This window comes from Gallus gallus, chromosome 2 (assembly GCF_016699485.2).
Source record: "Gallus gallus isolate bGalGal1 chromosome 2, bGalGal1.mat.broiler.GRCg7b, whole genome shotgun sequence".
NCBI classification, from domain to species: domain Eukaryota; kingdom Metazoa; phylum Chordata; class Aves; order Galliformes; family Phasianidae; genus Gallus; species Gallus gallus.
The window spans coordinates 127,370,240-127,397,869 of record NC_052533.1 but is presented as its reverse complement, the minus strand read 5'-3'; the positions used below and the strand labels follow the sequence as shown (position 1 = coordinate 127,397,869).

The 27,630-nt window shown below is 44.3% G+C and overlaps 1 protein-coding gene across 5 annotated transcripts in view; it reads left to right on the top strand.

The window, feature by feature from the left end:
- The window catches only part of STK3 (serine/threonine kinase 3), a 151,520-nt gene that overhangs the window by 1,567 nt on the left and 122,323 nt on the right, over positions 1 to 27,630 (top strand). For 2 of the 5 annotated variants that reach the window (XM_046925692.1, XM_046925711.1), the window contains exons 1-4: positions 227 to 8,023; positions 9,105 to 9,221; positions 25,837 to 25,917; positions 26,348 to 26,476. In XM_046925692.1, coding sequence (XP_046781648.1) covers positions 9,133 to 9,221; positions 25,837 to 25,917; positions 26,348 to 26,476 — 299 coding nt within the window. In that variant the 5' untranslated portion in view covers positions 227 to 8,023; positions 9,105 to 9,132. Of the gene's footprint in view, positions 1 to 226; positions 8,024 to 9,099; positions 9,222 to 17,034; positions 17,227 to 25,836; positions 25,918 to 26,347; positions 26,477 to 27,630 lie in introns of those variants that run through there. The other 3 variants (XM_046925701.1, XM_046925707.1, NM_001031337.3) reach the window with 3 other exon arrangements.

Below are 27,630 nucleotides of genomic sequence, written 5' to 3'. Positions count from 1 at the left end.
GCGGTCTGCGGGGGCCGCCCTGAGCTCCGCGCCCGGCGGCGGCCCGCGGTGCTGCAGCTCCCCCTGGAGGTACCGAGCAATACGGAACCCCAGCGCCGCGTTCCTCGCAAGGCAACGCGGAGCGGCGCGGTGCCGTTCCCGCGGCGAGGAACAGATTAACCGTTGCCGTCGTTCAGGTTAACATTCAGCGGTTCCTCTGGCAGTGTAACCGTGGGGCAAAGCCTCACCCGTCCCCGCGCTTCGGGCGCTGCGGGCACCTTCGCTCCCCGCCCCGGGAGCTGCCCCGCCGCTTCCCCGCCGGCTCCCGGCCCCGTGCAGAGACGCCGCGGGCTGCCCCGGGGCTGCAGCGGGGCGGGCGGAGCGGTGCGGCGGGGCCAGGGCAATCCGAGAGCTGCGGCTCTTACGAGAGGGACTGCCCCGATAGTCGGGCCGGTACCTGCAGGTTCTCGGGCTGCACGCCGAGGGCTTCTTTATTACTATTATTACTTTATATTTTTATTATTATTATTTAAAATATGTATGTATCTTAAGGAAAAAGTGACTGTCCGTCGATCTGCCATCCGATTTCGCTGGTGCTTCACGGTGTCTCAGCCGTCCCCTCCTTCATTCCGATTGATTTTTGTTGTTAATTTTAACAGCCCGCTCACGGCGAGCGGATTTAACGACCGCCCATAGAGGCAGGAGCTTAGGAGCTCCGCGGGCTCCCGCAGCACCCGCTCGGCATCATCCCAGCCCCGCACAACATCGCCGCGATTCATCGCGGAGGCAACCCCGAGCGCTGAGGGGACAGCGGGCTGCAACCCGACGGACACCAGGCCGGGGCTCCCCGATGTCTGCCGGGACCTCACGGATTGCAGAGCCCCGGGCGGGTCTGCGCCCTTCGCTGCTGGGAATGAGGAGCCGGGCACCGGTGAAGTTCGGCAGCTGGCCGCTGCTGGGGGGCTCGTGAGGCTGGCGATCTCAGGGCCAAGTGTTAGGGGGGGAAACCTGGAGGGAATACTGCACAGAAGCCATACATTGGTTTAAGAAACACCGTTGCGCATTTGTTCTCCTGCCTCGTAACTCATTTAGGACGTGAGACTCCAAGACAAGCTGAGAATGGGGCCCGTGCATCTTGTTCTGTCGCTTACATCAAATAACTCTGAATCCTTCCGAGGACTTTTTGTAGCCCAGTGAACAGCTCGGTTTGTACAGACGGGGTTAGTGCTGTGGGGTGAAGGTCAGCAAACAACAGCAAAGCCCAGAAGGGTGTTTGCAGTTTTGAGTGAGCAGAATACATATGGTCAATGATACAGCTGTGGGCTGAGCACTGATTTGTTTACGTTAGCACGATGCTCTGAAACCAGGGCTTTTCTGTTCAACTCTTGTGCGCTGTAATCCCCTCTACCCGCCCTCCACATGTGTGTTTCCTGCTTTCAGCATGCATTCTCCGTGTCTAAACTGCAGCAAACTCCGTGTTATAAACCAGGGCAACACAGAGCACTTCGGGGGTTTTCAGAGTATTGCCACCACGGTGCAAGCATATGTAAATCATCACATACAGCTGTGCACAATGCATGTATTAATCCCTGCATGCTCTCTCGGTTGCTTGTGGCATCAGATTGGAAGAAAAACACAATAATGGGTACTCTGAATAAGCACCAATTGTTCCTGGGCATACTCACCCTTGGGATACCCAGACAGATCTTGCTGATCAAACACTGCATTTCTGAGCAGAATTGGGGTCTTCTAAGAAAGGCACTGAAGGTCCTCCAACACAAGGAAATTGAGGGAAAATGCACCACAGTGTGTGGCATTTGAAAGCTCTGCAAGAGGGCATGTATATATGGGATGTGATTCAGAGAAGTACTTCAGTGTATGCTTGAGCTCATCACTACCCAAACAGGGCAGTGCTGCCCAAGCAAATGCCCCACCTTCTCCATATCCATATGTCACACACTCAGCATGCATTTTACCACTGTTTTTAAAGATCTCCTGAATCGAGGCCATTACTGTCAGAATGAACAGTAGTTTATTTAAAAACAAAACAAAACAAAAACAAAAAACAAAAACAAGAGCAGCTACTGCTCCAGGCAAGGTTCTCTTCAGTGCTGGTGTCCCTTGGCTGTCCCACTGCCACCTTTTAGCAGCCCAGCAGCCCGGAGGACACTGCTCCAACCCAAGCTTGGTGATGTGATTGCAGTGTGCCTTGGAGGGGGGGGGTTCAGAGCAGAGTAGTTTGGATCTACTGTGTAGAAAGGGAAAAAGATAAAATTTCCCATGATCTCCAAGGGAATTCTGTCTTAACCCTCCATGGCCACTGTGGAGATGGAGAAGAGCCTGACCCCACTTCAGAGGAGAAAGGTTGTATAGTCAGAGAAGGGTTTGGAAGGGAATGGGTCGGATGGAGGACAGCAGGGAGAGAGCAGAAGAACCGAGAGTGTAACCAAGCAGAGAGCAGGCAGTGGGCTTCTCTCTCCTCTACTCACAAACCTTGTGTTCTCCTCCAAGGTGGCTGATCCTTGCTCAGAGGACAGCATCCAGCTCACTCTCCTTAGTTTCCTTCACAAATCCCTCAAAAGTAACTGAAGGACCCGCACGGGCTGGAAAAGTGGGGATGGAAGCCGGTGGAAAGGTGTTTCCTGTTGCCCCTGTGCAAGGTAGCACAGTATGCCCAGTCAAGGCTACTGGTGATTGCTGCAGCTCTTCCCTGTTTGCGCTGCCTGCTCCATTCGTTTGACCTGCTCACCCTCCATAGGCTGGGGAAGCCTATTAGTGGGTTATATCGCTCGTCCAAACACCCCTCTGGGAACGGTTTCCAAGAAAAATACAAAGCTCATTCATTTCAACAGCAGAACTCATTTTAGCCGCAAGAGAAGTGCTGAAAGCCCAGGCCGTTGCACTGCAGCAGAACCAGAATTGCCTCCAGGCTGCTATTTTGAGCTTCACAGATGGATGGAGAAGGGAAAAAGATACCTCAGCCTCACTGCGGACTTCCAAGTGCAGTATGAATTCCCCTTTTCCACTTCATTTGTCCTGATGATTGCTGGTTGTTCAAATGCAACCAGGACCATCTGAACCTCCCTGCTGTGCTTGTCTGGAGGCTGGGTACAGCTGTGCCAGCTGTTGAGGAAGGCTGCATCTGCATGGAGGGGAGCAGCGGAGACCCTGGGACAAGGAACAATTTGGGGTGAGGATCCCCAGCTGTGGGGGAAGCTGGGGTTCATGGAGCCCAAGAGCTAATGACAGAAATCAAAGTTCACCATAATAAGTGAAAAAAGATTTTCTGAATCTCAGAAAGCCCCCACGGGAAGACTCATGATGCCACCTGAAAGGATTCTTGGACAAAAGGAATCTCATGTAGAACCTGCAGGTGGAGAAATCTCCATGACTTTGGCCAGAGGGCTTTGCCTGACGCGGCACAGTGAGAACTTCCACTGGGAGGGAGAGGCAAGCAAACACAGTGTGGTGTGTTACCGTCAGTGGGACTTGGTGTGAGGCAGTGTGGGGCCAAAGCAGCAGTGCTGGCACTGCCTGGATTTGCAGAGGAGACTGCCCAAAAGGCCACCAGCAGCTCAGCAGGGTAACCCTGACCTGTCTCCATCCTCCAAGCAGACAGCTCTTGAGCAAATACAAACACACAGTTATTAAAGAACACTTCGACAACGACAGTAACAAAATAGAGTGAAGCAAAGCCAAAACTGCAGGTCTGTTTTATTCAAAGCATAATATTTACAGACAGCAGATACTGAAAGGCAGTGCAATTGGTTTGGGAACCATCCCTATGCTTAGATAGTGGCAGCACACTTGAACACGTCTGCCTTCTGAAACACAGCGAGACAGAAAATCTAGTTTATCAGAAAGAGTGTTTTCATTCTTAGAGCAGTTACGTGTGCCTGGTAAACAAGAATATTAGAAACAATTTTCTGGTAGAATTACAGGTGGAGCCTGAAATGCTAAAAGGCTGTTCAAAGCATCACTTAGGTCTGATCAAGTTCAGCATTAGTCTCGCGTTATCTTTCTCCCCCCACAGTGGTTTCAAGAAGATATATAAAAGCAGAGCGGAGCTGATGTTTACTTTAGCAGCTAATGGTTCCTCAAATCTACCACAACTTCTAAGGAGCAGATAAAAGCAGCTGCAAGAGTGATCTAGAAGTAAACACCCAGAAGAAAACATAACTGCAATCAAAGTTCCAGCTGTTCTCTTCCCAATTCTTATCAGGATTCTTTTTAATCAGACATTTTGAAGTCATAGGCTTACTTCCAACAGCTCTTGTGCGTACATATATATATATATGTGCAAGTCCCTTGAAATATTACAGAAGTTCTGTTTCACATCAAAATGGTGTACATTGTCACTGGAATTATTAATTTTCTTTTCTTCATCCCCCATGCTCTCCCTGGGCCCCTCTTTTGCATCTGGCATGTGTACTGATACTTGAGATGACAAATACTGATAACTGCGAAGCTGCAGTGCTGCATACTTCCACAGCACGCGGCTCAGCCAACGCTAGGCATTGATTTATGTGCTGTACTCTGTTCCACAGCACAAGGTTGTTTTTTCTTTCCTAATTCCATACCTTTAATCCTCGCCACCTTCAACCTAGCGTGTGTCAAATTTCCATCTTATTGTTGCAGCTGTGGTTTCTTAAAACTAAAGTACATTTCTTGAAGGCAGTGGCACATTCTTAAGTTTAATCACAGATTTAAATGTTCAATTGCTCAAAGAATGCCCGGGCTCATTAAAATGTGATGGTAGTTAGAGGGTTTATTCTTTTTCCCCCTATTAAATGGTTTATAGCAAGGTTTTAAAAAACAAATTAGGGATGTTTGGGATGACTCTCTATTCAATCCAAATCTGTAGAAAGTGTAGTAATTTATGGAGAGGTAGAGACTCTAATCTCAGGGTTCTCATCAGTAAAGAGGTTGTTTACAAAATACATGGGACAGAAGAAAGCTCTCCTTCACGTAAAAAGTCTTCTATGGGTGTGTAGATGAACGGACACAAATGCCATCTAGGTACCGTGTTACATAGGGCGGTGACTCCATGACCCCACAGAACAAGAGAGAAGCTGGCACTGCCCAGGGATCCATATGCTTAAAAGGAGCTGCAAAAGTGAGGGATTTTGGTCGTGATCTTCACTGCTTGAAGAGAGTACCCAGATTTCCTGTGCTCTCCTATGGAAAGAGAAGCAGAGGCTGGATGCTATAAATATTCCTCCAAGAACTTGGAGTGAGTGTTCCGTGCTACTGTCGCATCTGCTCAGGGCAGCTGTCTGTCCGTGCAATGGCTCTTCCTGCAGGTGAGCTGCTGCAGAACTCCCTGCCTGTATGTCAGCCGTTTCAGCCCAGGGTCTGGCACGGTAACTTAAGTCCACTTTTACCATCCTTAAAAATGAAGACATCAGTGTTCTCCACCAGAGCAGCTGAGATATGTCCTATTCCAGGAAAAGGCCAAGAAAATAGCCGAGAGCAGTAAGAACTTAAACTGCTGCAAAAAATCTGCCAGAGGACATCTGTCAAAGCCCAGAGAGTTCCAGTTATGTATGATTTCATTTGATCCCAGAGGCTAAATAATGTACAGGAAAGATTTAATAATGTTATGCAGATTATGTGTGGAAATGTAAAAGGAACCAGATACAATGCCAGTTTGAAAAATGTTAATGTGCTCATAGCACTATTATTGCCACAAAGTCAGAAAGCACAGCTTGAGCAATAGACTATGATAATAAAATTAAAAATTTGGAATTGCTGGAATATTTACTCAGGTGAGAATATTTGATTAAAAAAAAAAAAGATGACTTAATATTTTTTCTCTGCCAGGAAATAATCTGTGGAGAGAGCCCCATTACTGCTGCCACATCAGTTCCATTTCCATGTGAAACCTTGAGAGTGAAAACATGGTAACCAAAGATCACGGTACACCAGTATTTCCAAAGGAGATGTCAGCTATTAAAAGAACAGAAAATGAATGGCTCTCAGCTATATCTGCTTGCAAGCTCAAGTTATGGCACGTGACTGAACTGCAGGTGTGGTCCCTTTTGCCACACTGCTTCCAGAAGCAGGAATTTGACAGAGACGGGGGCGATGGATGCTAACTGCCACCACAGGACCTGCCAGAGGGCATCTGTCGTGTCCTCTACTGCCACAACACTCCCATGCCACGTGACAGTATTTAAATACCAGCAAAGAAGGGATTATGAAACAGAACTCATAGCCAGGATGGCCGCAGGCTTCATCGTTATACAACAACCTGAAAGCAGAAGAAAATGGATCCTATCTGGTGACACCTGAGAATTTAATACAGCCTCTCACAAGGAAACAAGTGCAATGCTTCCTAGGTTTCCTGAGGCTGGCACCTGCAGTGATCTTTCTTTGACTGGTGCTTTTATCTCCTTTGAGATAGTGGTTGTAGTTTTAGCAGATAAAAACTTATACTTACCAGTTTTTTTTTTCTGCTGGAAGGATCTGAGACTTTTACCTTCCAAGGCTGGATCTTTATTTGAAGGGAATTCCAGCAGGTCTCTTCAGTTTCTCATTTCCTCTTGCTATTTCTGCTCTCATCTGTTTTACAAATGGCCACCATAATATTAAGCTTATCTAATGGCCAGGCCTCCTGCTGGAAGATTGCCAGCTGCAGCCCAAAAATGAGTCATCTGAAAGCATTCAGAGGAGATGGCCATCACCTTCTCCCTGAACCTCAAACATAAAACTTCCCTGATAAGCGCATACTCCAATGTCATGAAAAGCAAGAAGTTACTCTTAAATTCGGATGTCACTTCAAGCAGCTTTCTTGCTGAACTGATCTCACTCTAAAAATAATAAGTTCTGTTTTTCAGTGTTTGGAAAAGATGCTACTTGTACATACATAAAGAAAAGAACGAATGTCCCATTGACAGCTTCACTGTGAGCCCAAGTTTAATTCTACACTTTCTTCTCCATATTTTCATAGTTATAGAACAGCTTGGGTTGGAAGGGACCTTAAAGATCATCTAGTTTCACTCCCCTGCTGTGGGCAAGGTTGCCAGTCACTAAATGAGGTCGTCCAGGCTTCCATTCAACCTGGACAATCCCAATCCATCCTCCAATTTTGTTCACTGTTTCTTTTCTCTGTTCACTGTGGCAAATTCCAGGTCACAGAATGGAAGGGATCTCTGAAGGACACCTGGTCCACTCCCTGGTCCATCTTCTCCCAGCTTTGGCATTAGGGCAAAGCAAATAGAGGTAAGGCAGTGGCTGTCATCTGCAGACAGTGAGACCTGAAGTCTTTGGAACAATTCCTGATGAGAAAGGTGGAAAGAGTGGGATGAATTGCTTTCCTTGGCAAGGGAAATTCTGTGAAAATGTTCCTGCATTTCATGTGCATATACACAGAAGACAAAATCTCCTGAATTTTGCTATGGACCTTGGTGAGACTTGGGTTTTATTCAAAAGGAGGAATTCGGTAGGAGTGCTAGGTCTCCAACTTAGAAACTTGAGAGGGAGCCTAAAAAAACTGCCCAAGGTCTGTATAAGACTCTAGGGACATAACGTGTAGCAAGAAAAACTGATATGAGAGCTAACCTGCTGAACCTTATAATAAAGAAAATCAGAGGTTTGCCATCATATCTTTTATTTGGGTAACACCCGAGAGGAAGAGCCAAAAGCCACATCTTACAGAAGAACCAGCTCTGCGGGAATGAGGGACTGGGGGCTATGTGCACAGATCCCTCACTCAGGCTTCTGCTTCCCAAAGAGAAGGGATTTTGACCTTGTGGGAGAGAGAAAGAACAGGCCCTAAGCTGGAAACTGAAGCGTGAAGACACCTACGCAACAAGAGAGAACCCCCTGGAGCACCTTTATTTTGGAAAGAGGGCTGACAACAGGAAGAGGGAGATCTGCTGGTTGCTGCCATGTCTGCCTGAAGCCTGGTTCTTCCAGCACAGACACAGAGAGCTCCACAGATCCTGTGCTGCCCAGCTCCCAGTCATCCTGCAGCCTTGGCACTGTGGGGCCTGCTCCTGGCCTGCCCAAAGACTGCCAAGGATGTATTGTGGTGTGCAAGGTAAGGCATCCTTCTGGAAAAGAAAATCTCATCCACTTAATTCTGTTTTATTAGATTAAACTTCACATTAGTTTAGTTCCTTTATTTTAGAGTAAATAATAATTGTTTCAGAAGGATGCTGTAGTTAAGTGACTTCAGACAGTATCAACAGGCCCAGCTCTGGGGGTGCCTGCTGAGCGACAGCGGCTGTGGGTCTGCTCAGTACAGTCCTTAGCTGACTCAACGAACCCCCCTGAGGAACCCCAAGGCTCCTTCAGCCTCTGGCTTGCTGACAAGGCCTTGTGCTGATCGTCTTGTTCTGCAACTGGGACAAACAAATGAAACAGAATTTCTGGAATCCATTGCTTTTCTTCAAGGTGTTATTTAAAAATTACACTGCAAGAGATTATTACTGCAGGCACAACACTTTAGAGCAGACTTCCTAGAAGCACGGCAAGTTTGGGGAAAACCCTTCAAACAATTCCCCTTACTGTAACACACCTGTTCTCCTTAAAACACTTTTGTTTTTAGTGGAAGTCACCCCAGCTGAATTAAATTTGTTTCCCTTGGGCTTGCATTTTCTTTAGCCAACACAACAGCTGCACCATGTGGAGATGAGCCACAAGAAGTGTAACAACACATGTTTGTGATTGCTGTATCAGCTTTGGCAGATTTAAGTGCAGAGGTCTTTAGCTGCCTTCTATTAGAGAGCCAGCTTTACAGTATATACAACATCTTGCAAAGTAGTAGCAATAATAGATGTAGTTTTATGTATTTCTTGTACATGCTGGTACAGTAAAACCAGAGAGGAACTGGCTAATACTTACGGCTATAAATATTGTCTTAAGCATAAACATTTTCTTTTTCATGCAAAAGTAGGAACAGAACTGGAGGATGGCTAAAGCAGTGATTAAAATCCCCTGAGACCCTCTATGCTAGCTGTTACCAGTTCTGCAAGAGACGGTTAACCAGTCAGAATTTGTAGAAACCCTTTCATTTCAAAGCCGCGGTAAACTTAATCACTCCAAGAAATTACTGAATTCCTGGGAAATAATGCATAGTCTTGGTTCAGGGTGCTTTTTTTTTCTTATTTCAAGAACAGGTGCCAAAAGGTGGCCTTGTAGAGCCTAATGTCATGTATTTTGGAGCACAGCTTTGAAGTCTACTTTTGGAGTACCGAATTAAGAGCTGCTGAGTATCGTACATCCATCAAAATGAGGTACATGCTTTTAAAGATCATTTTGATACTTTAAGGTAAACGCTAATGGTAGAGTACAAAATCAATCATTTGTGTTTATAACGTGGTGTTTCTGTTACTGTATGTGTAGCCAGTGTTATGCATTTTTGTGGGTAGCCTTTTTAATTCAGTTATGTGATTTTAATCTTCCTACGCGCCTTCTCGCTTAAAAGTACTATGCCATATACAGAGCCAGCTCAACGCTGCTTAAATGTCCCTGTCACTCTGAACAGCAATTTTTCCCACTGTCTAAAATTTCAAATTCTTAGCATCTATTCCATGATAAGAAGACTGCTTCTACACCGTTTGTTTTATCTCCTCGAACTGCATCATTTCGAATTGGATGAACTTATGACATATTATTAAGAGGTTATGTCTGATTTTGACCTTTCTTCCATCCTCCTGGGAGATGAATTGGGTTGAGGATGGAAACAGCAGGCAAGGAAAAGTCTGCATTTATACTCACACACCCATGAATGAATGAGACAGGGTTCTCCTTTGAGAACTGATCTCCAAAGAAGCATATTTGAAAGAAAGATGCCATTGATGCTAATAGATTTTGGATCAGGTCCTAGAGATATTTTGTCTAGTCTGAGATGTGTAAAGCAGGGATTTGCTATCTATAAATCTTACTGAAAGGAGACATACTTACATACTAATACACGAAGTTCTGCTTTTTACATCTGTGTTTGTTTGTTTTTTTTCACTGTATTGCCTAGTATTCAAATTAGCACATTTGTTTTAAAACTAGCTTTAAGGAATTTAAAATGTGCCTTGCTAATCTAGGAAGAGCAGCTTAATATCACCGGTGTAATGAATTAGATCATGGAACTACAGAGGAGCTCAAGGATGAAGCAATAAAAGTGACGTATCATCCAGTTCAAGGTTACACAAAACATTAAACTCTCTCTTGTTTAGAAGACATTGAAATGTGATATATGAACACAAAAGAAGCAATGTCTTCAAATCTTAAAACGATTAGCAGCTTTGCTCTGTAGGGGTTTAGGGGAGGAGATGGACTCCACCCTGAGGAAGATAAAAGGCCTCAGTTTTCTCAGCTGGAAGGAGTGATTCATTTTAGGTGGAAGTGGTATGCATGCGATATTCCTCATGTGGTAAATTAACTGTTTCCATTAGAAGGTTCCTAGCATATGGAATTGCTCTATTTTCTTCTGCTCTGCAGGGAAAATTATGCCACAAGAACAGTGCTTTTTTGCTAATTCCAGTCTGCTTGAAAATAGGCAGTGCTGATGGCTGTTGACAAACTCTTTTTGGCTACTCAGTAATTCCACCTATGTTTCATTGGTTCCCTGCTTTTTTAGAGAAGGAATAATGGGAAAAGCTTAGGTCTGAAACTTAATGTGGATAAGTTCTCTAGATAGCGACTTGCTTTATGTTCTGCTGTGTTTTTATAGTTTGACCTGTGTAAACTCAGTCGTTTCAAGTTTTGTCTTTAGCAGAAAGTACCCTTGCTGTGCGGCAACGGTATTTTAAGCCCTCATCTTTAGCAGCCAAGCTGTCATAAACCCTCCTTATACAGACTGAGCCTAATTAGTGGAGGCTCAAATCAGCGTACTGCATAAAACAAGTCCAACAAAACTGTATTATTTGTGGCTTTGCTGTTTCTTTAGCATATGGGCTGCTATGGGGAAAGCTTCCCGCTGTTTTTAAGAGCGGAATGGGAATGTAAGTGCAAATCCTAATCTTTTTCTTGTTCTAAATTTATTCTTGTATTTCCATGGCATCTTATCTTGTAATCAGACACGTCACTTCAGAGTCAGTCGTGAAATGGCTATTATGCCACTGAATGTTTTTTGTTGGGTATTAGACTAGAAATGTATTTGGATATATTTTTTTTCAGTGTGACTGTATATGTGATATGAGTAGCTTATTTGGACTTGACTTATGATCTTCCGATGTGTTTTGATTGGGAAATGTTGAAAGAAAGTAGGAAAGAGAAATCTGGTGGCTCCTTGATTGTGAAACCATAAGAATGAGTGATTCTTTCACATACAGAACACCTGCTTTGCTGTAGCCATGGAATAAAGCTGGAGATGAACTGCAGAAATAAACAAGTAGGGTTTTCCTTAAAAAACAAACAAACAAAACAACAACTGAAAGCCCTATATCTAGAATAAGCTGTAAGCATTTTGTAACATAGCTTTTATGGTGTTCAGTACTCACAGTATGCTTCCCAGTAGTACTGGGTTCCCCTTTTCTGTCCCTTGTTGCTTTGTACTTGCACTTCTTATGCTTTCCTTCAAGCACTTCAGTGAAAGGCCTGCAACTGTAAGGACATTTTCCCTCTTTACAGCTGAAAGAATGGGTCTTATTTGCTTCTTGAAAAACGTTCTACCCCAGAATAAAATATATCCTGATCTTCTCTGGGGAAGACTTCTATTGTGTCTTCTCCAAACTCTGCGCAGAAGCTATGAAGGAGGATGGGAGAGGCTGCAGTCTTCATAACAAGGAAAGCCTTGAGTACAAAGCTGCTCATGGTCAGACAGCTGAAGCTTGTACTTGTTCCATCAAGTAATGATGATTTCATTAGTCTTTAGTTAGTGATATCAGTTTCTTCCTAATTCAGGCATCAAGCTATGCTAGTTAAGTGGCATTTATAGTGCAGGGTCCAAGCACGTGTCTCTGCAGATGACTGCCTCATAAAGAATCATAGATTCTATGCGGGAGAGAACATTGTTATGAAGATGGGAATGCAGAGTAATTTGGAGTATTACCACAGCAGCAATAACTCTTTTACAAACCAAAAGGCATTTTCTTTTTGAAGTGGATGCTAATCCTTAGATCCCGTGAGTACTATCAATGCAGCTGTAGTACACTCTGGGATATCTTTTGTGGTTGACTGTAAATAGCTTCTCTGTATCCATGGTTTATTTTTACCATAGTGTACTATATTAAGAAAAATAGCAAATGTAAGTCTATACATAGACTGTTACTAAGACTGTGAGCTGAACGGTCAGTTAACAGGAAAATCCTAGCCTAATCAACGAGTGTCTGCAGGTCTAGTAAGAATATTTCAGATACTAATATGATACATTATAGGTAGTGGGAAGAACTGCAGCAGTACAACTAATATTTCATTATTACAGATCTTAGGAACTTTGTGTATCACACTGGTTTTGACAGAGTGGATTTGGGTGCCATAATCTGTACCTCTGTGTCCTGGCTGTTTATCTTCTACCTTTCCTTTGCTGGACCAGCAAAAAGTCAACTTCTTTTTATGCGGCATTAATTAGCTATTAAGTTGTGAGGAGTTCAGGAAAAGAGAGCAAATACAGTTGTTTGCTCCTAACCTTCAAAAAAACTTGTTTAAAAAAAAAAAAAAGGAAATTTTAGTCCAAACTTGAGAATGTGCTGTTCTTTTATATTTTATTTTTAACTATTCTGTGACTGACAGGGTTAGAAAGTATAGGACAAATTCTTAGATAAGCCTTCAAGGTTACCTCTCATTATGCATGATAGGTAGGGAAAAAAAAAACCAAACAGGCAGAAGTCAGTTTTTCTTATCATCTGTATAAACAAGCTGGTATTTCATTCAAGGCCTTTTCCTTAACTTTCAGCATACCAGATTACTATCAGGCAATCACCCTGAGAGACATGCAAACATGTTGTTGTTGACTGTTTGTCTACTGAATTTATGAATCTGTTTCCTAAGGAAACAAGGCTCCTGCATCCATTCTGTCTATGTGCTTGCCTGCCAAACCTTCCCTTCATTATTCCTTTACTTTTTTTTCCTTTATTATCTCTTTACAGTAATTTGGGACTTAGGAATCATATTAATCACATTGAATGGAAGGCTGGAGGTCTGTAATGAATTGAGTTCCTATCTGTATCAATCCCACCGGTGACGGACAAAGGAGGAAATGCCCTATTTGCAGGGCTGTTTGGCCCTCAGCAGGGGGAATGTTGCGCTTGGCTGTAGGAATTGTCACCGAGCTGTGGTGCAGCCTGCCAGCCTTTGGCTGCGAGCTGAACATGGAGCTGTGATCCAGCCTCATAATTGTGTGGTAAGGCCAGAGTGTGCCGCTGGAGATATGGAGTGCTTGGAAGGAGCTTCAAGCTGGAGCATGCGTCAGTGTCTGCTAGGGTACTACAGGTGTCATGAGTTTTGGTGTGCAAAGATGACTGAAGTCATTGCAGAATGGCAGACGGGAGCACTGGGGGGCTCCTGTGGTGAAAGGGCAGAAAGCATGTGGAGAAAGAAGCCGGGCTGTGAATGGCACTGTGGATGCCAGGAAGGGCTGGGGGTATGTTGCCTGAAGAGCGTAAGGTGTTTATGACACAAATCAGTAAGAAAACATGCACTATTAATCCTGTGTTGGTTTTTTTTTTTCCCCCCGTAGGAGTACTGTTTATTAGCTAAAATGCATACTGTTTAAATGAGCCTGATCTAATACCTTCTGAGGTAAATGTTTCTTCCATTTGCAATCAAAGGAACTAGATAAGGTCCCTACTGTAATACACAGAATTTATTTGCATGACATTTATGAATATGACTTTGAAGTATATATTTGGAATTTAAATATTACTATTAGTAATAACTGTTAGATACCCAGATGTGAGCTTGTCAGGTAACTTTTCCTCCTTCTCAGACATATTGTGTCCTGCACAACTGAGGCAGGACTGACATCTTGCAGTTTGTTGGGTCATATACTTGAGGGCTTGGACACTGTCTTAGTTTGTGATTGCACAGACTTAATACTTGTCAGTGCCATCAGGATTCCTGATTCTATTGCAGTATAAGTAATTATAATATAAACTGTTTTATTTGTTTACAAAATTACATTTTAATATAAAATAGTTTTAGTACTCAAAAACTAAGTATTGTCTTCATCCATCCTTTGGTGTACGGAATTGATGTTGATGCCAATTCCACGGAGAATGGAGTCCTAATGCATGCTGGTAGATTGTGGAAGTGGATGAAATACTTCAGGAAAACCTCAGTTTTCTCCTGTATTTTTAAGACTGGGCTACATTAAGTGTTTGCTTACTCACCTACTTTCTTAGTAGTGTCATATAGTTCTACTCTTGGAAGAAATCATGGGAATACTCCCGTAGATTGCCTGTAACTTCCTCATCTCCATGTTGTCTAGACACCAGCAACCTCATCATATATTCATGCCTCCAGAACATCTAGACTTCCCTTTACTGGAAAGCCTGAATTAGGCAGTAGGAACAGAGGGAGTCTGTTTTCCCTTTCAAAATTCCTTCTTTGCTGGTGGCTAGGTACAACGTTGTAATAAATACCAAGTCAGTGTCATGTTTCACTGCAAGGTTCCCAAATTCATCTTGCAGCAAAGAGGTGAGATGATGTTATTTATTCTAGTCTTATAGGCATAAAAATACCACTTGAAAGGAGAAGAGAGTAAGAAAGTGATCCTGAAGAACTCTATGGCATATATACTATCTTCCTATTGACATTTTATTTTCAGCATAAATGTACTTAGAAAGCATTCTGGCATTTGAGTAAAGCACAACTGAAACTTCTGTGAGTGAAAAAGGCATGGAATTAGTCTGTATTTTTTGGCATTGCTCATCTCACTAGGATATAATGCTGGGTAACCTAACTTTTTATGTTTCAGACATCTTGGGTTATTTCAGACTCCTCATTCTTCATTAGTAGAAGTGGAGGACTCTCCTGTACCCCTCTTCCTCAATTACCTAATGATATTTTGGGGGAGAGGGGTTTGTGATATTAAATCACTCTGAATGAGGGCAACCAACATCAAAATTCTGGATTTAGTTTTCTTTAGCCTTGATCTCTCCAACTGTTTTAACGGGGGAGGAAGGAGTGGCAGATTAGGCTGTTTAGCCTAACTTCTTTCCAGAGAAAGGGAAATTTGTGTGAATGCAGAGACGGAACGCTTTGGCTCTTTGTTTTTCTTGGTGTTAGAGACATAATGTAGTACCTGTAGTTTTTTTTTTTTTAAGTCTGCTTTTCCTTGCTGGAATGCACAGCTTATATCATCTGTGGCTTGAAATGAGGAGCTGGAAAACAAAAACAAAATCAAACACCTGCCTCCTCTGAGATAACCTGGACAAAATAGTGTCTTCAAGACCTGCGTTAAAGGATGTGGATGGACAGCCTTTGCACTCCAGGAGTGTCACAGACAAATAGGGATATCAGGCTGCCCTTTGCTCAATGAAATCAGTGAAGCGTAAATAATAATAATCGGTCGATGTGTCAGCCAAAATGAAGTTGGAAAATAGCCACATGGCATCTTCTACCTGCCTCACCTCACCATTGCTGGAACAGGGAGGCTGGTAGTATTGCAGGGTTCCCCTCCACCACTATCTAATGCATGGTGTATGAGGTGTCTGCTGGCTCCTTCTCGTGGGTGTGGGTTTTATTTCTATTTATTTATTTACTTATTGCACCTCTTACAAACAGTTTTCTGTGGTATGGAGAAATCTGGCAGTATCGCTGGTGAGCCGCTCTGGCTTGAGGGGTGATACTTGAAGAGCTCTGTGTTGCCCTGTTGTGCAAAGGAAGATGTCCTACTCAACTTTTCCATGATTCAGAAGAAGAAAGAAAACCAGAAGGTCATATGCTCGTGTGTGATTTGTTAAACAGGTTCATTCAATATTGCCATTGTGCATTTAGTCTGACCACAGTGAGTCAACTTGTCTGGAACTGACTTGGGCAAAGTAGCCAACTTCCACAAGAGTGGGACTTCATTCATTCAGAATTTCCTTGCTAATCCCCATCAGGGAAATCAAATTAGGTGTGGAGTGTGGATTTTTTGTATGTTTTGAGTGCTGTTGTGCATCTAAAACCAGCTTAAAGTGGAACATGGGTATTTCTGGGCTTCTACGGATCTTACCCAGGTGTTTTACTACCTCTACCTTCCATTAGTTAGGCAAATAAACCTGCTTTCAGGACAGGATATGGACGTTGGCTGTAACATTTAGCTGTCATTGCATTGAGTCGGCTGACTCTACCTGGACGCGCTGTCAGTCAGCATCGTTCATTCCTACACAAACAGCACAAAGTGGGAAGTTGTAATGTGGAGAAACGGCAGATAACTGTCGCAGGGTGCTCAGCAGCCTAAAAGCTGCTACTTGAGTAATTACGTGACGGCTTCCTTTGGCTTCGCAGGGTAACTTGTGTGCTTTGGCACTGAGAACGGCCTCCTGCCAACTGTCAGCGCTTTCACCTCGGAGCTGCACCGCGTCACCGGGCCAGCTGAGGGGAGCGCTGCCGTCCCGCAGCCACGACTAACCGCGGGCCTCCTCTGCCCTGAGCGCACGGAGGGAAAGCTCTGCCTTTCCGAGGAGCGCCCCGGCTCGCTCCCCGGTACTTTGAGGTGCGGGCCCCGAGGGCGAGGCGAAGGGCCTGGGGAAAAGAGCAGGGAAAGAGCCGCCGGCAGCCTCCGCGGCAGGGCTGCCCGTGCCCGCAGGCCCAGCTCCTCAAGACAGGGCATGACGCGAGCGTGTGGGAGGCGGACGCCTGTCCGTCGCCCAGCGGCACCTCGGGGCCCGGCTCGCTCGCGGCCCCGACGCCCTTCCCTGCGGGATGGGAAGCGCGAGTTGCTCGGCAGGACTACACCTCCCGGCGTGCCCCGGGGGGACGCGGCGGCGCGGGGCACGCCGGAAGCTCAGCGCTTCGGCCGCTCGCACGGCAGCCTCCATCTTTTTCCTTCCTCCCTCCCTCTGGCGCGCGGCCGTCCGCTCCGCGACGCGTGGGTGGGGCCATCCTGAGCGACTTCTCTGCTGGCCAACCAGCGCTCGAGATGGCGCCGCTCGTAACCAATGAGAGCCGCGAGGGGGCGGCCCCGGGGTAGGCAGCGGTAGCGGCGGTTGCCTGAGAGGCCGGCGACGTCCGCGGCCGAGGGAGGGCGCGAGCCGCGCTTAAAGGGCCAGCTGCGCGCGCAGGAAAAGTTGCGAGGAGTTGGGCGGGCGCCGGCCCGGTGCTGCCCAGACGGCGGCCGGGGGACGGCGGCGGCATGGAGCAGGCAGCGCCCAAGAGGTAACGATCCCTCGGAACCCTTCCGCGGCCCCTTCCCCTCCCGGAAGCGAGCGCGGCGGGGTGAGGCCTCGTGGGGCGGGCGGGGGGTCGGGCTGTAGCGCCCCGTTCTATGCCCCGCGTCCCCGGGCGTGCTGAGGTGGGCTCGGAGTGGCTTTCCTGAAGTGCGTACGCGAATCTTCGTTTTAACCGTTTTATTGTTTTGATTTTTAATATTTATTTGCCTTTTGTGTGTGAAATAGGACGTGAAACCGTCAGCTTTCGCTGTAAATATGCTGCTGTCATCTGAATGCGTGAAATACCTAACCGTGTGGGTATGGTGAGGTGGAACAGCCTTGTCGTGGTGTAGTTATGTGCTGCACAGGGCAGAGCTGCGAGACGTGCGGACTGTGTGTAGTTTACATATGTACTCGCTGTGTTAGAGCCCCAACTGTTTTACTTCCTGTTAATTTATATTATGTAGTTACTATTTTTTCTTCTGCCTGAAGATAATAAACTCGCTTTTTTTCCCCTGTAAACACAGCTGTTTATGTTCAGAGCCTTTGAAATTTCTTACAACAACTTCCCATGGGGTCACAGGGCTCCAGAAGAGTGTTGTCATGGCCTCGTGTCCTTCTTTCTCCCATGATATGACAAGTAACAGTGTCTGCTGCTGAAAACCTTAGTGAGGAGCCGAGTAGCAGTTGTTCTGTTGAGTGCCTTCATTGTAGTCTCAGATCCCTGATTCTCAGATTCCAGGCTGGATGTGGCTCTGGGAAGCCTGGGGTAGTGGTTGGTGACCCTGCCCGTGGCAGGGGAGTTGAAACTAGATGATCTTTGAGGTCCTTTTCAACCCAGGCCATTCTGTGATCCCAAACAAAAGGTTTTCTGGCTTCCATCGAATTTACATTGCACTCAGCATGAGGGTCAGTTTTGACTTTCTCCTAATTGAACACGTGAGAAGAGTCGCTCTAGGTATTACTTTGGTCTGATGATAAGCTTTGTGATGCTTGACGTTTTGTGATGAAGCCCCTTGCCCTGAGCTGGCATATGGGCCGCAGTGCATTTCTGTGATGCACAGTAAAGGAACTTGCAGGACAGTCTTTAATGTAGAAGCAGCTTGGTGGCATTTTGTTGACTGAATTAATTCCTACAACTGGTGCTAACATTGTTGACAGTGTTTCCCACAATCATGTTTTCTGCATTTTTTTTTTTTCCCTTACTTAAAAGACTTAGAAGAGAAGGCTTCAGCAGACTTTTTAGTTTGTCTGACACTTCAGGGTATGCAACGGAGGAAGGACAGGCCTGCAATGTGGTTTCGCATTAACAGTACTCCGTACCTTGAATACAGGGAACAGGAGAGGCACCAGTAAGGATTTAGGAGGAGAAATGGGAGTATCTGAGAAGTAATCGATACTGCAGGCACCAGTGCAAAGCTTGGGACCTGGTGATATTAAGGGAGTGAAAATAAAACTTGAAGTTAGCAGAACCTGCAGCATTGCGTGCATTTCTTTATTTGGTTTTGTTTTGAAGAGCTAGTTTTGCTCTGACTTTATTACCTAGCTGTAAGCTTGTGGCTAGACTAATTGCTGTTGGAGAGCTGTTTAAATCCTTAGTTTGAATCAGGAAGAACGAGAAGGCCGATAAGTGAGCTTTTTAACTCCAGCATGTTCTTAGTTTTTGAAGCTTTATTTTTGGAAGATTAAATACGATGGGAGCTTAGTGGATTTGTTTCTTGAAGAGGAGGAAGAGTCACAGAATTGCAGGGGTTAGAAGGATCTTCAAGACACCATAGAGTCCCATCCCCTGCTAAAGCAGGTTCCCTACAGTAGGTCGCATAGGTAGGTGTCTTGGGAGGTTCTCAATATCTCCAGAAAAGGAGACTCCACAACCTCTCTGGGCAACCCGCTCCAGTGCTCTGTTACACTCCCTATAAAGAAGTTCTTCAGCATGTTTGTATGGGACTTCCTATGTTCAAATTTTAGGCCATTGTTCCGTGTCCTATCATTACACACCACAGAGAAGAGCCTGACCTCATCCATTCTCCACCCACCTCCCATTAGAAGAATTGAATATTTTTTTTCCCCCTAAAATATTAATGTTTACAGCCTGCGTGTACATATCCTCTTCATCTGTCATTTTTATCATTTAATATTATAATGTATTTCTCTACAGTTTTCTGATTGTTTGGTGTCCCCAAGCGTTCAGATAGGTCCCCCTTCCTTCTGCAGGTGCAGAACGAGTCCACATGACTTCTTGTGGGCTGCGTTTTTTTCGATGTGGTCTTTGGATGCAGCAGTGAGTTGAGATGGGCACAACACATTTGCTTGGAAAAGCAGCTGGGATCACCAGGTGGCTTTGTGTCAGTGCCCGCCGTCCGTGGGAGCAGCTACTGAGAGGGACCTGTTGGGTGATACGTGTTGTGTGAGATGTTTGTCTGAAGGTAGTAAGGATTTCATGCACGCGCTTCAGAGCTTCTTAAAATCTCAGTGTTCTTTTGCAGGTGAAGGGCATTTATTCCCACTTTCCCTGTAAAGGAAAACATGAAAATCCTGTGTAGACGTTTGCAAATCTCTATAACAGCCCTTCAGAAGTAGCGGTGATGGTGCCTCAGTGACAGGTCAGGTCACTGTAGCTTTCAAATGGGAATGGTATCAAACTGGTAAGGTTTTCTTCCTCATTCAGGGTAGTGTAGCAGTAACTGAAGTCTGCTGAGGAGTTGTTTCAGAATAATGGTTACTTTTAAAAGAAGAATTTAGGGTGGGCATTCTGATTTTATAGTCAGCAGTTGTCACAGTGTGTGATGCCAGGCGTTCCCTTGCATCTGAATCTCGCATCTATTTCAGATGTGTTTTGCAGCTCCTTACTATGTCTAAAGTGAATGCCCTTCCTATAGTCAGTTACAAGTAGTGACTGACAGTTGTTCTAGCTGCAGAGACTGCCTTTGAGTTGTTTATAGTTTGTCCCTGCTGTTATCATTGCATTTTTCTGTTTATATTGACATGCTCATGTAGCAGGAAATAGCTTGCATAGTAGGAAAGGAGAGACTCAATTCTGTCAAATACAAAGCTTTTAATCTTGTTTATCTCCTGCCCACCACTGCCAAATAAAAGGCCATGTAGTAGTCATGGAGAGCATTAATTAAGGCTTTCTAGTAATTTGTCTTAACTCAGTCTGAATTTCACTGAAATACAACTGTGTTTCGTGGGAAGGGAAAAGCTTCTTTTTAAAGTATGAAATGTCTGTGGAAAAATGTATAGTTATTAACATTTGTATGGAGGGACGTGTAAGTTCAAGTGGATGACAGATGTGTCCTGAAAATGATAAGACAAATGTGCAAATTTGCTTGGGTTTTACTGGTAGAAAACTAAATGTTAGTACACAGTATAACAAGGTAAACTCTCTTAAACTTCTATTTGTGTGAACAACGTAAAGCAGTGTTAATATCTCAAGACTTTCACGTGCTGACTCTATTGCTGATGACTGCAGTGATCTGTCTTACTATCTTCCCTTGTAGTGTATCAGTATAATTGATGCCAGCCATTCTTTTTGTATGTTTCAACGTGCTAATTCTTCTGCAAAATAAACCACATATTCATGTTTCTTGGAGGAGTTCTCCAGTTTTCCTGAACTCATGATGGTAATTGTTGGAGCTGTATCTTTAGTCTTGCTTTATTTTTCTGTTAGCATTGAGTTTTTTATTGCAATATCTACCTCCATAACATGTCACCACTTTGTTTTGTAGAATCCGTATGCTGTGACCATAGGATGCTAAACTCATAGTTCTTTTGCAGGTGTTGATGGGAGAAAATCTCTCGCTCTCTGAGGTCCCAGTTGAGGTTTTTCTGATGTTTATGCTGGGAATGGTAGTCCTGACTGACCGACTGTCTCAATCTCTTTCCTCCGTTTATTTGTTTTGTTGGAATACTTCAGTGATGTGTGAGATGCTGATCACGCTATTAAGTATGGATGTTGTCTCTCATCACCTGGATTTATGGAAGTAAATGGAAAACTCTTAGAGTGCGTTTTTCTTCTTCAAGAAACTAGGTCTGATGCAGGGAGTCAAACCTGCTTGGAGTGAGAAAACCTTTCTGACAGCTCTTGTCCTACACCTGCAGTTCAGTCTGTCCTGCTGCCTGCAGGAAGGGTTCTCCTTTGGGACAGCCCTTGAAATTTCCCATAATCACTACCTGATGCTTATGGACTTCTTTATGGAATGACTTTTTACCCAGTGTTTATAGCTACCATCTCCTTTAGGCTTTCTCACAGTTTATATATGCAACACCTGTATCCCATGACCAGAGTTAAGCTGTTTCTGGGTTGGCTGATGTTCTACTTTAGCACTTGTCTTGTAAAAGGAAAGGGCTTAGGAGGGAGAGGAATTGGAGTTTTTAATCTGATTCTTGAGCAGTTTGTCCCTTCGGTGCTCCCTCTTCTCTGCCACCATAGCAGGGATAGAATCGTAGAATCATAGAATGGCCTGGGTTAAAAAGGACCGTAATGATCATCAAGTTTCAACCCCCCTGCTATGTGCAGGGTCGCCAACCACCAGACCAGGCTGCCCAGAGCCACATCCAGCCTGGCCCTGAATGTCTCCAGGGATCCACAACCTTCTTGGGCAACCTGTTCCAGTGCTTCACCACCCTCTGTGTGAAAAACTTCCTCCTAATATCCAACCTAAACCTTCCCTGTCTCAGTTTAAAACCATTCCCCCTTGTCCTGTCACTATCTGCCCTCATAAGCAGCCGTTCCCCCTCCTGTTTACACACTCCCTTCAAGTACTGGAAGGTTGCAATGAGGTCTCCTTGGAGCCTTCTCTTCTCCGAGCTAAACAAGCCCAGTTAACTCAACCTTTCCTCATAGGAGAGGTGCTCCAGCCCTCTGATCATCTTTGTGGCCCTCCTCTGGACCCGCTCCAAGAGCTCCACGTCCTTCCTGTACTGGAGGCCCCAGGCCTGGATGCAGTACTCCAGATGGGGCCTCACAAGGCTGAGTAGAGGGGCACAATCACCTCCCTCTCCCTGCTGGCCACCCCTTTTTTGATGCAGCCCAGAATACAGTTGGCCTTCTGGGCTGCAAGTGCACACTGCTGGCTCATGTCCAGCTTCTCCGCAGGGCTGCTCTCAAGGAGATCTTCCCCCAGTTTGTATAAATACCTGGGATTACCCCGACCCAAGTGCAGCACCCTGCACTTGGCCTTATTGAACCTCATTAAGTTTTCATGGGCCCACTTCTCCAGCCTGTCCAGGTCCCTCTGGATGGCTTCCCTTCCTTCCAACGTATCGACTGCACCGCTGCATGCATAGCATTGACTTTTAGTGTAGAACACCTTAATGCTTCAGAAAAAGCAGTGATGCTTCTCGAGTGTTGGGCTCAGTATGTCATGTTTGCATTGTGCACAGAAGGTGATGCTATTAGGCTGGACAAATGGCAGGGAATGGATGCACGTGCACTGATAATGAAATCTCAGATGTGTTTATCTGTGCACGGTTTTAGTTGCTTCTTTGTAAGACTAGCAGTATTAACACTTAATTAATGTTAATATCTCTAGCCCTTTTCTTCTTGTATTTTACCCAGTGCTTTACAGCCATGACAGCTTCCATCTTCCTCCATGCTTCTCCCTAAGTTTTCAGAAGCACTCTCTGTGGCAGCCCTTTCAGGCTATATCATGTCCTGCTGTTTAATGTTTCCTATTTCTAGAAGGTCAGTAGAATTCCCAGCTTCTAAGCAGTTTGAGCCTTTAAGATCTTTCTGTAGCTCAAAGAGCTGCAGTGTTAATACAGCTGCCTGACTACCGGTCTGAGTGTCTGTACTCCTGTGGTATCTGTGAAGCACTGTGAAGTACTTTGAGCAGCGTATTTATTGATAACGTTCCTGAGATTAACATGTCTTTCTACCCTTAAGTGGGTTTGGTGTGTTTAGCTGTGCTGGTGTTCGGTTCTCTTTGGTCTCAGAACACGTTTGTCAGAGTTGAATAATGTGAGAATACCCTTAAAACTGCACTATACTTATTTCTCCGGTCTCCAAGGAGTCTTTGTTTCTGAGATACTGTGTGTTTTTCATTTTGGTTGGTTTTGTTTAATCATGGCCAGCTCTAAACTATTTCTGTAGCCCTTGACAGGCAATGTGCTGCCATTAACAGTGCTGCTGAAAGCCCTTTGCCACTGAGCGTATCGCAGAGTCATAGGATCGTTTGGATTGGAAGGGACCCTAAAAGACCATGTGGTCCAATTGCCCTGCGGTGAACAGGAACAACTACAGCTAGAGCAGGTGTGAGAGACCGGGCAGCCTCACCTGAGCGTCTCCGAAAGATGAAAAGCACTTCTAATAACCTCAGGTTCTCTTTCATGAGACAGAATTGATAAAACAGATAAATCTATAAGAGGGAAACTGTAAGATCTCTTCAGAATGTGCTCCAGAATGTATGCCCTCCTGCCCTGATTTTAGAAAGCACTGTTCTTTGGAGCGGGTGGGAGTGTTTTCTTCTGCATTTTTGGGAAAAGTCCCTGTGTTGTTTTTTTTTCTCCTTACTACTAAAAACTGCAGTCTCTGCACTGCTTTCTTGAGTATGTCTTTTGTTGTGCAGCTCTTGGGTCAGGTAACAGGCTCAGCACGTGGTCACGGTTCTCACTTTTTTGAGGCTCTGCTGACAGCATGAACGTACTGTGTGTGCTTTCTGTTGGTGGCAGGCAAGGAATGACTGCAGTTAATGTTCTTCTGTTAGCGCTGCCTTTAAGGATACACGTAACCTGGACAGAGCTGGGGCCGAGAGGGATAGAATTTGAAACAAAAGAATCAAAATGAATGAATGATTTATTTAATATTTGCCTGCAAAGTCTTCTCCCCCTCTGCTTTATTCACGTGTTCTGTTACTAAATACATGCTTTCCTGCAGGACTCGATTCCATCTTTCTGCTTTCTGATCTCTTCACAAGCAGAGAGAATGCAAAAAGCAAAGCATAGCAGCGTGTTCCTGTGTTTGATTTGTAGGCTGCTTTGGCAGACATTCCTTAACTGCTCTCATCTGCTGTTTTTTCTGTATTCCCGAGTTCTGCCTCACCTTCATAGGGGAGGTTTTTAGCCTCCCTTTTGTCACACACTTTCCAGCTTCCTGCCCGTTCACTGTAGCGAACTGCGTGGGCTTTACTGCAGTCGAGACACCTTGCTTTACCAGTTGTGGGTACTTTTTGCACTCATATCACTGCTACATCTGTCGAAGAGTTGTTTGCTGTATAAATCTATGTGTGTAGCACACGCGTGCAGTTTGCTTTCCTTGCTTAACACCAGTCTGTATTACTGTGCATTGATCCACGTTAAATTTTTTGTCTTTACTGAGAGGATTAACATATCCCTTTTGACTTGAGAATTATTTTATCAACCACTTCATTTGTTGATTTATTCTGAGTTCTGTGAATCACAGAAATATATCTTTTAATAAGAAGGAGTTTCTTTTGAATGCTGTTCTTCTGATGTTAGGCTTGACAGTCTTTTCTGTTTGTGCTCTCTTCCCTTGCCCTGTTTTGTATTCATTTCCAGGAAAGTGTCACAGGATAACATATTTTCCATAAGGTCTCAATGATCTGCAGTGCTTCATAGCTTCTCGCCGTTTTCTCCTCCTGCATATAGAACTATTGGCTATATCTAGCACTACAGTACCAGCTATTCTTCAGCTTGCCTCCTACTTCAATAGTACCCTTGGCTACTGTATAGAGTTAACTTGTTACTTCAGTCTTGTGGAAGAATTCCCTGTAACTTTTAGGATGACAGATTTACACGTTGCAGCCACGCAGTCTCATTGCAGTATCTGGGTGGTTAGATTTGCCTGCACTGTGTTCAGTGTCAGCTTCATCAAAGGCTTGCAGCCAGGTGGTGTTCTTAGATGTGTGAGGCATCTGGGGGCTGGGGAAAGACTGGGATAGGCTGTAAGGAACAAAGGATAAATGGTGAGAGTGAATTGGTGATGCTGGGAGAGGTGACAGTGCAATGCAGAGCGATTTGCAACTGTGAAAGAAGGCTGGAGGGGAAAAGAACTGCACCAACAACTCTTCCAAGAGTTCCTAACTCTTGGAAATGCAGTGTTTTGCTACCATGTATGTAGCTGAGGTGCTACTGTGTGCTCCTAGAGTCATCCTGGCTTTGCGTTCTGTGTTTAGCTTGATGTAATCCACTGGTTTACAAATGGAGTAGTTTAAAAACCGGAAACTTCAGGTGGGTGAAGGGTTGGCTTCTACTTTCATAGATACTGGCTTGGGATACTTCTCTCAGTAATGACCCTATGTTTGCTGGCTGCTTTTTGATGAAAGGTGTGCTTTGGTGTGTTGTTTAGCTTTTTTTGCTTTAGCAGAGGAAACTGATTAGGCAGTAAATTTGTCCCATGCTGCTCAGAGTTGAGCAAACATCAGTGAGAAGGTGATAATGACAAAAATTGACAACGCAACCATGCAGTGCATTTGTCCAAGTTGTAAGATGGTTGATAGAATTCTGTTACCGTGTCCTAATTAGTCATTTTATTTTCATTGCAGTACATTTTTTCCTTGTAATCCTTTCCTTACGTCTGCTCACCTGTGTGAAAATTTGCTTTGAGTTCTGTGCTTCTCTTCCACAAAAAATAAACTAACTTTGTCTTTTTTTCTAGCAAACTGAAAAAGCTCAGTGAGGACAGTTTAACTAAGCAGCCTGAAGAGGTCTTTGATGTTCTGGAGAAACTTGGTGAAGGGTAAGTGCAGCTATTTACGAGGGGATGGGATGAGAGGAAGGCAGTATATGAAGCATGTGTTAGAATATTATGTTACGGAGAGAGTGACTGTAAGTGTCCTAAGGAGTGCTTTCTCTAGGCAACTTTTAATAATAAAGCAAATACATGTATCGGTAAGCTTCCATGCTTGCCCAAATCTATTTATGTGCTTGTACTGTCCCTCAGTTATTAAGTCAAAGACATTTGTGCTTGTATGAAAATGAGATATGCTACACTTAGTCAAAGGTTCAGTATTAGGAGGCAAACCTTTGCTGAGATCTTGATAGAAATGAAATATTGGCAGCTGAGAAAAACCTCAAACTTCTGCTACATGAACACAGGACTTCTGCATACTGGAAATGAGAGGCAACTTATCTTGTAAGAACAATAACGTTTTGACTCCCTCTTTTAGGTCTTATGGTAGCGTGTTTAAAGCAATACACAAAGAGTCTGGACAAGTTGTAGCAATTAAGCAGGTCCCTGTGGAGTCTGACCTTCAAGAGATAATTAAAGAAATCTCTATAATGCAGCAATGTGACAGGTAGGTGTATCAGTTCTCCTCCCTTTCTAACACTTATGTGAAAATGTATATGTACGTGTAATGTTTTGTTAATACAGTTGAAATATAGGCAGCTGCCAACTTTTTTATTTGGAAAATCAAAGCAGTCTGTGTTGAACAGTCTATGTAAAGGAACTGCTTTGAAGACAGACTCCTGTCCTTAGCTTGAGCTGAAGGAAGTACAGATAGTGTACATCATAGAAACTGTTAACTGAAGAAGTACTTGCATTTGTTTAGAATTGTCCATGCTTGCTTTGCTTTACTTGCACTGGCAAGCCCAGAGGTTAATCTTTCCTGCATACATGCTTAGGCCATGTGAATTCTGAATTACCTGTTTCTGAAGATCAATAAGGACATTTCTAGAGCAAAATTAATAGCTAGCCATGAACTTCCAAAACAGTGTTCTATTGTTAGCTTTTTCATGCAGAAACACACCTTTTCAAAAGTTAACAATCTTCTTATAGTTCTGAAGGATGGCTTCCTTACACTTGCTGAAAAACAACGTGTCTTTAATATTGTGCAAATGGAGGCCTCAACAGCAAGAACGTAGAAATTTATTTCTTCTTCCCCCCCGCCATAATGTTACTGATATTTTTGTCTTTTTTTATTTTTGGGTTAATCTGAAGACTGCGGTTACAACTTTTCAGTCAGATTTGCTAGTGTGAGTGTTTATTCATGGCTGGTCAGTGTTACAAGGATATTGTTTGCAACTTGAAATTTAATTCTTGTTGGGAGAAACTTCTTCAGAATATTGGTTGCTCTTGTCGCTAACTTGGTGAACTGTATTGCAGCAAGAGGTCTGTTGTTTCTCAGTTGTTTTTGCTCTTGTGCTGTGGTGATGTTGAAGTTGTCTTTAAATAGGAAAAGAGGAGAAAGCCCTTGTTTGGCAGTAGCACATGAGGATGGGCTGTCCTTGTGTTTTCGAAGTCAGTTGATAGGAAAAGCCCAGCTCACATAGCTAACTAGGATGAGGCTATAACTAAATGTGAACAGTGTTTTGAGATTGAATAGCTTTTGCTGTCTTCAAAAGATTATCTTGTCCTGATCAGTATGAGTACACTGTATTCATTAATAGCTAGCTGTTATCTTTCACAAGACGGTCACAAAAATCAGTGGGTTTTTGTCAGAAGTAATAG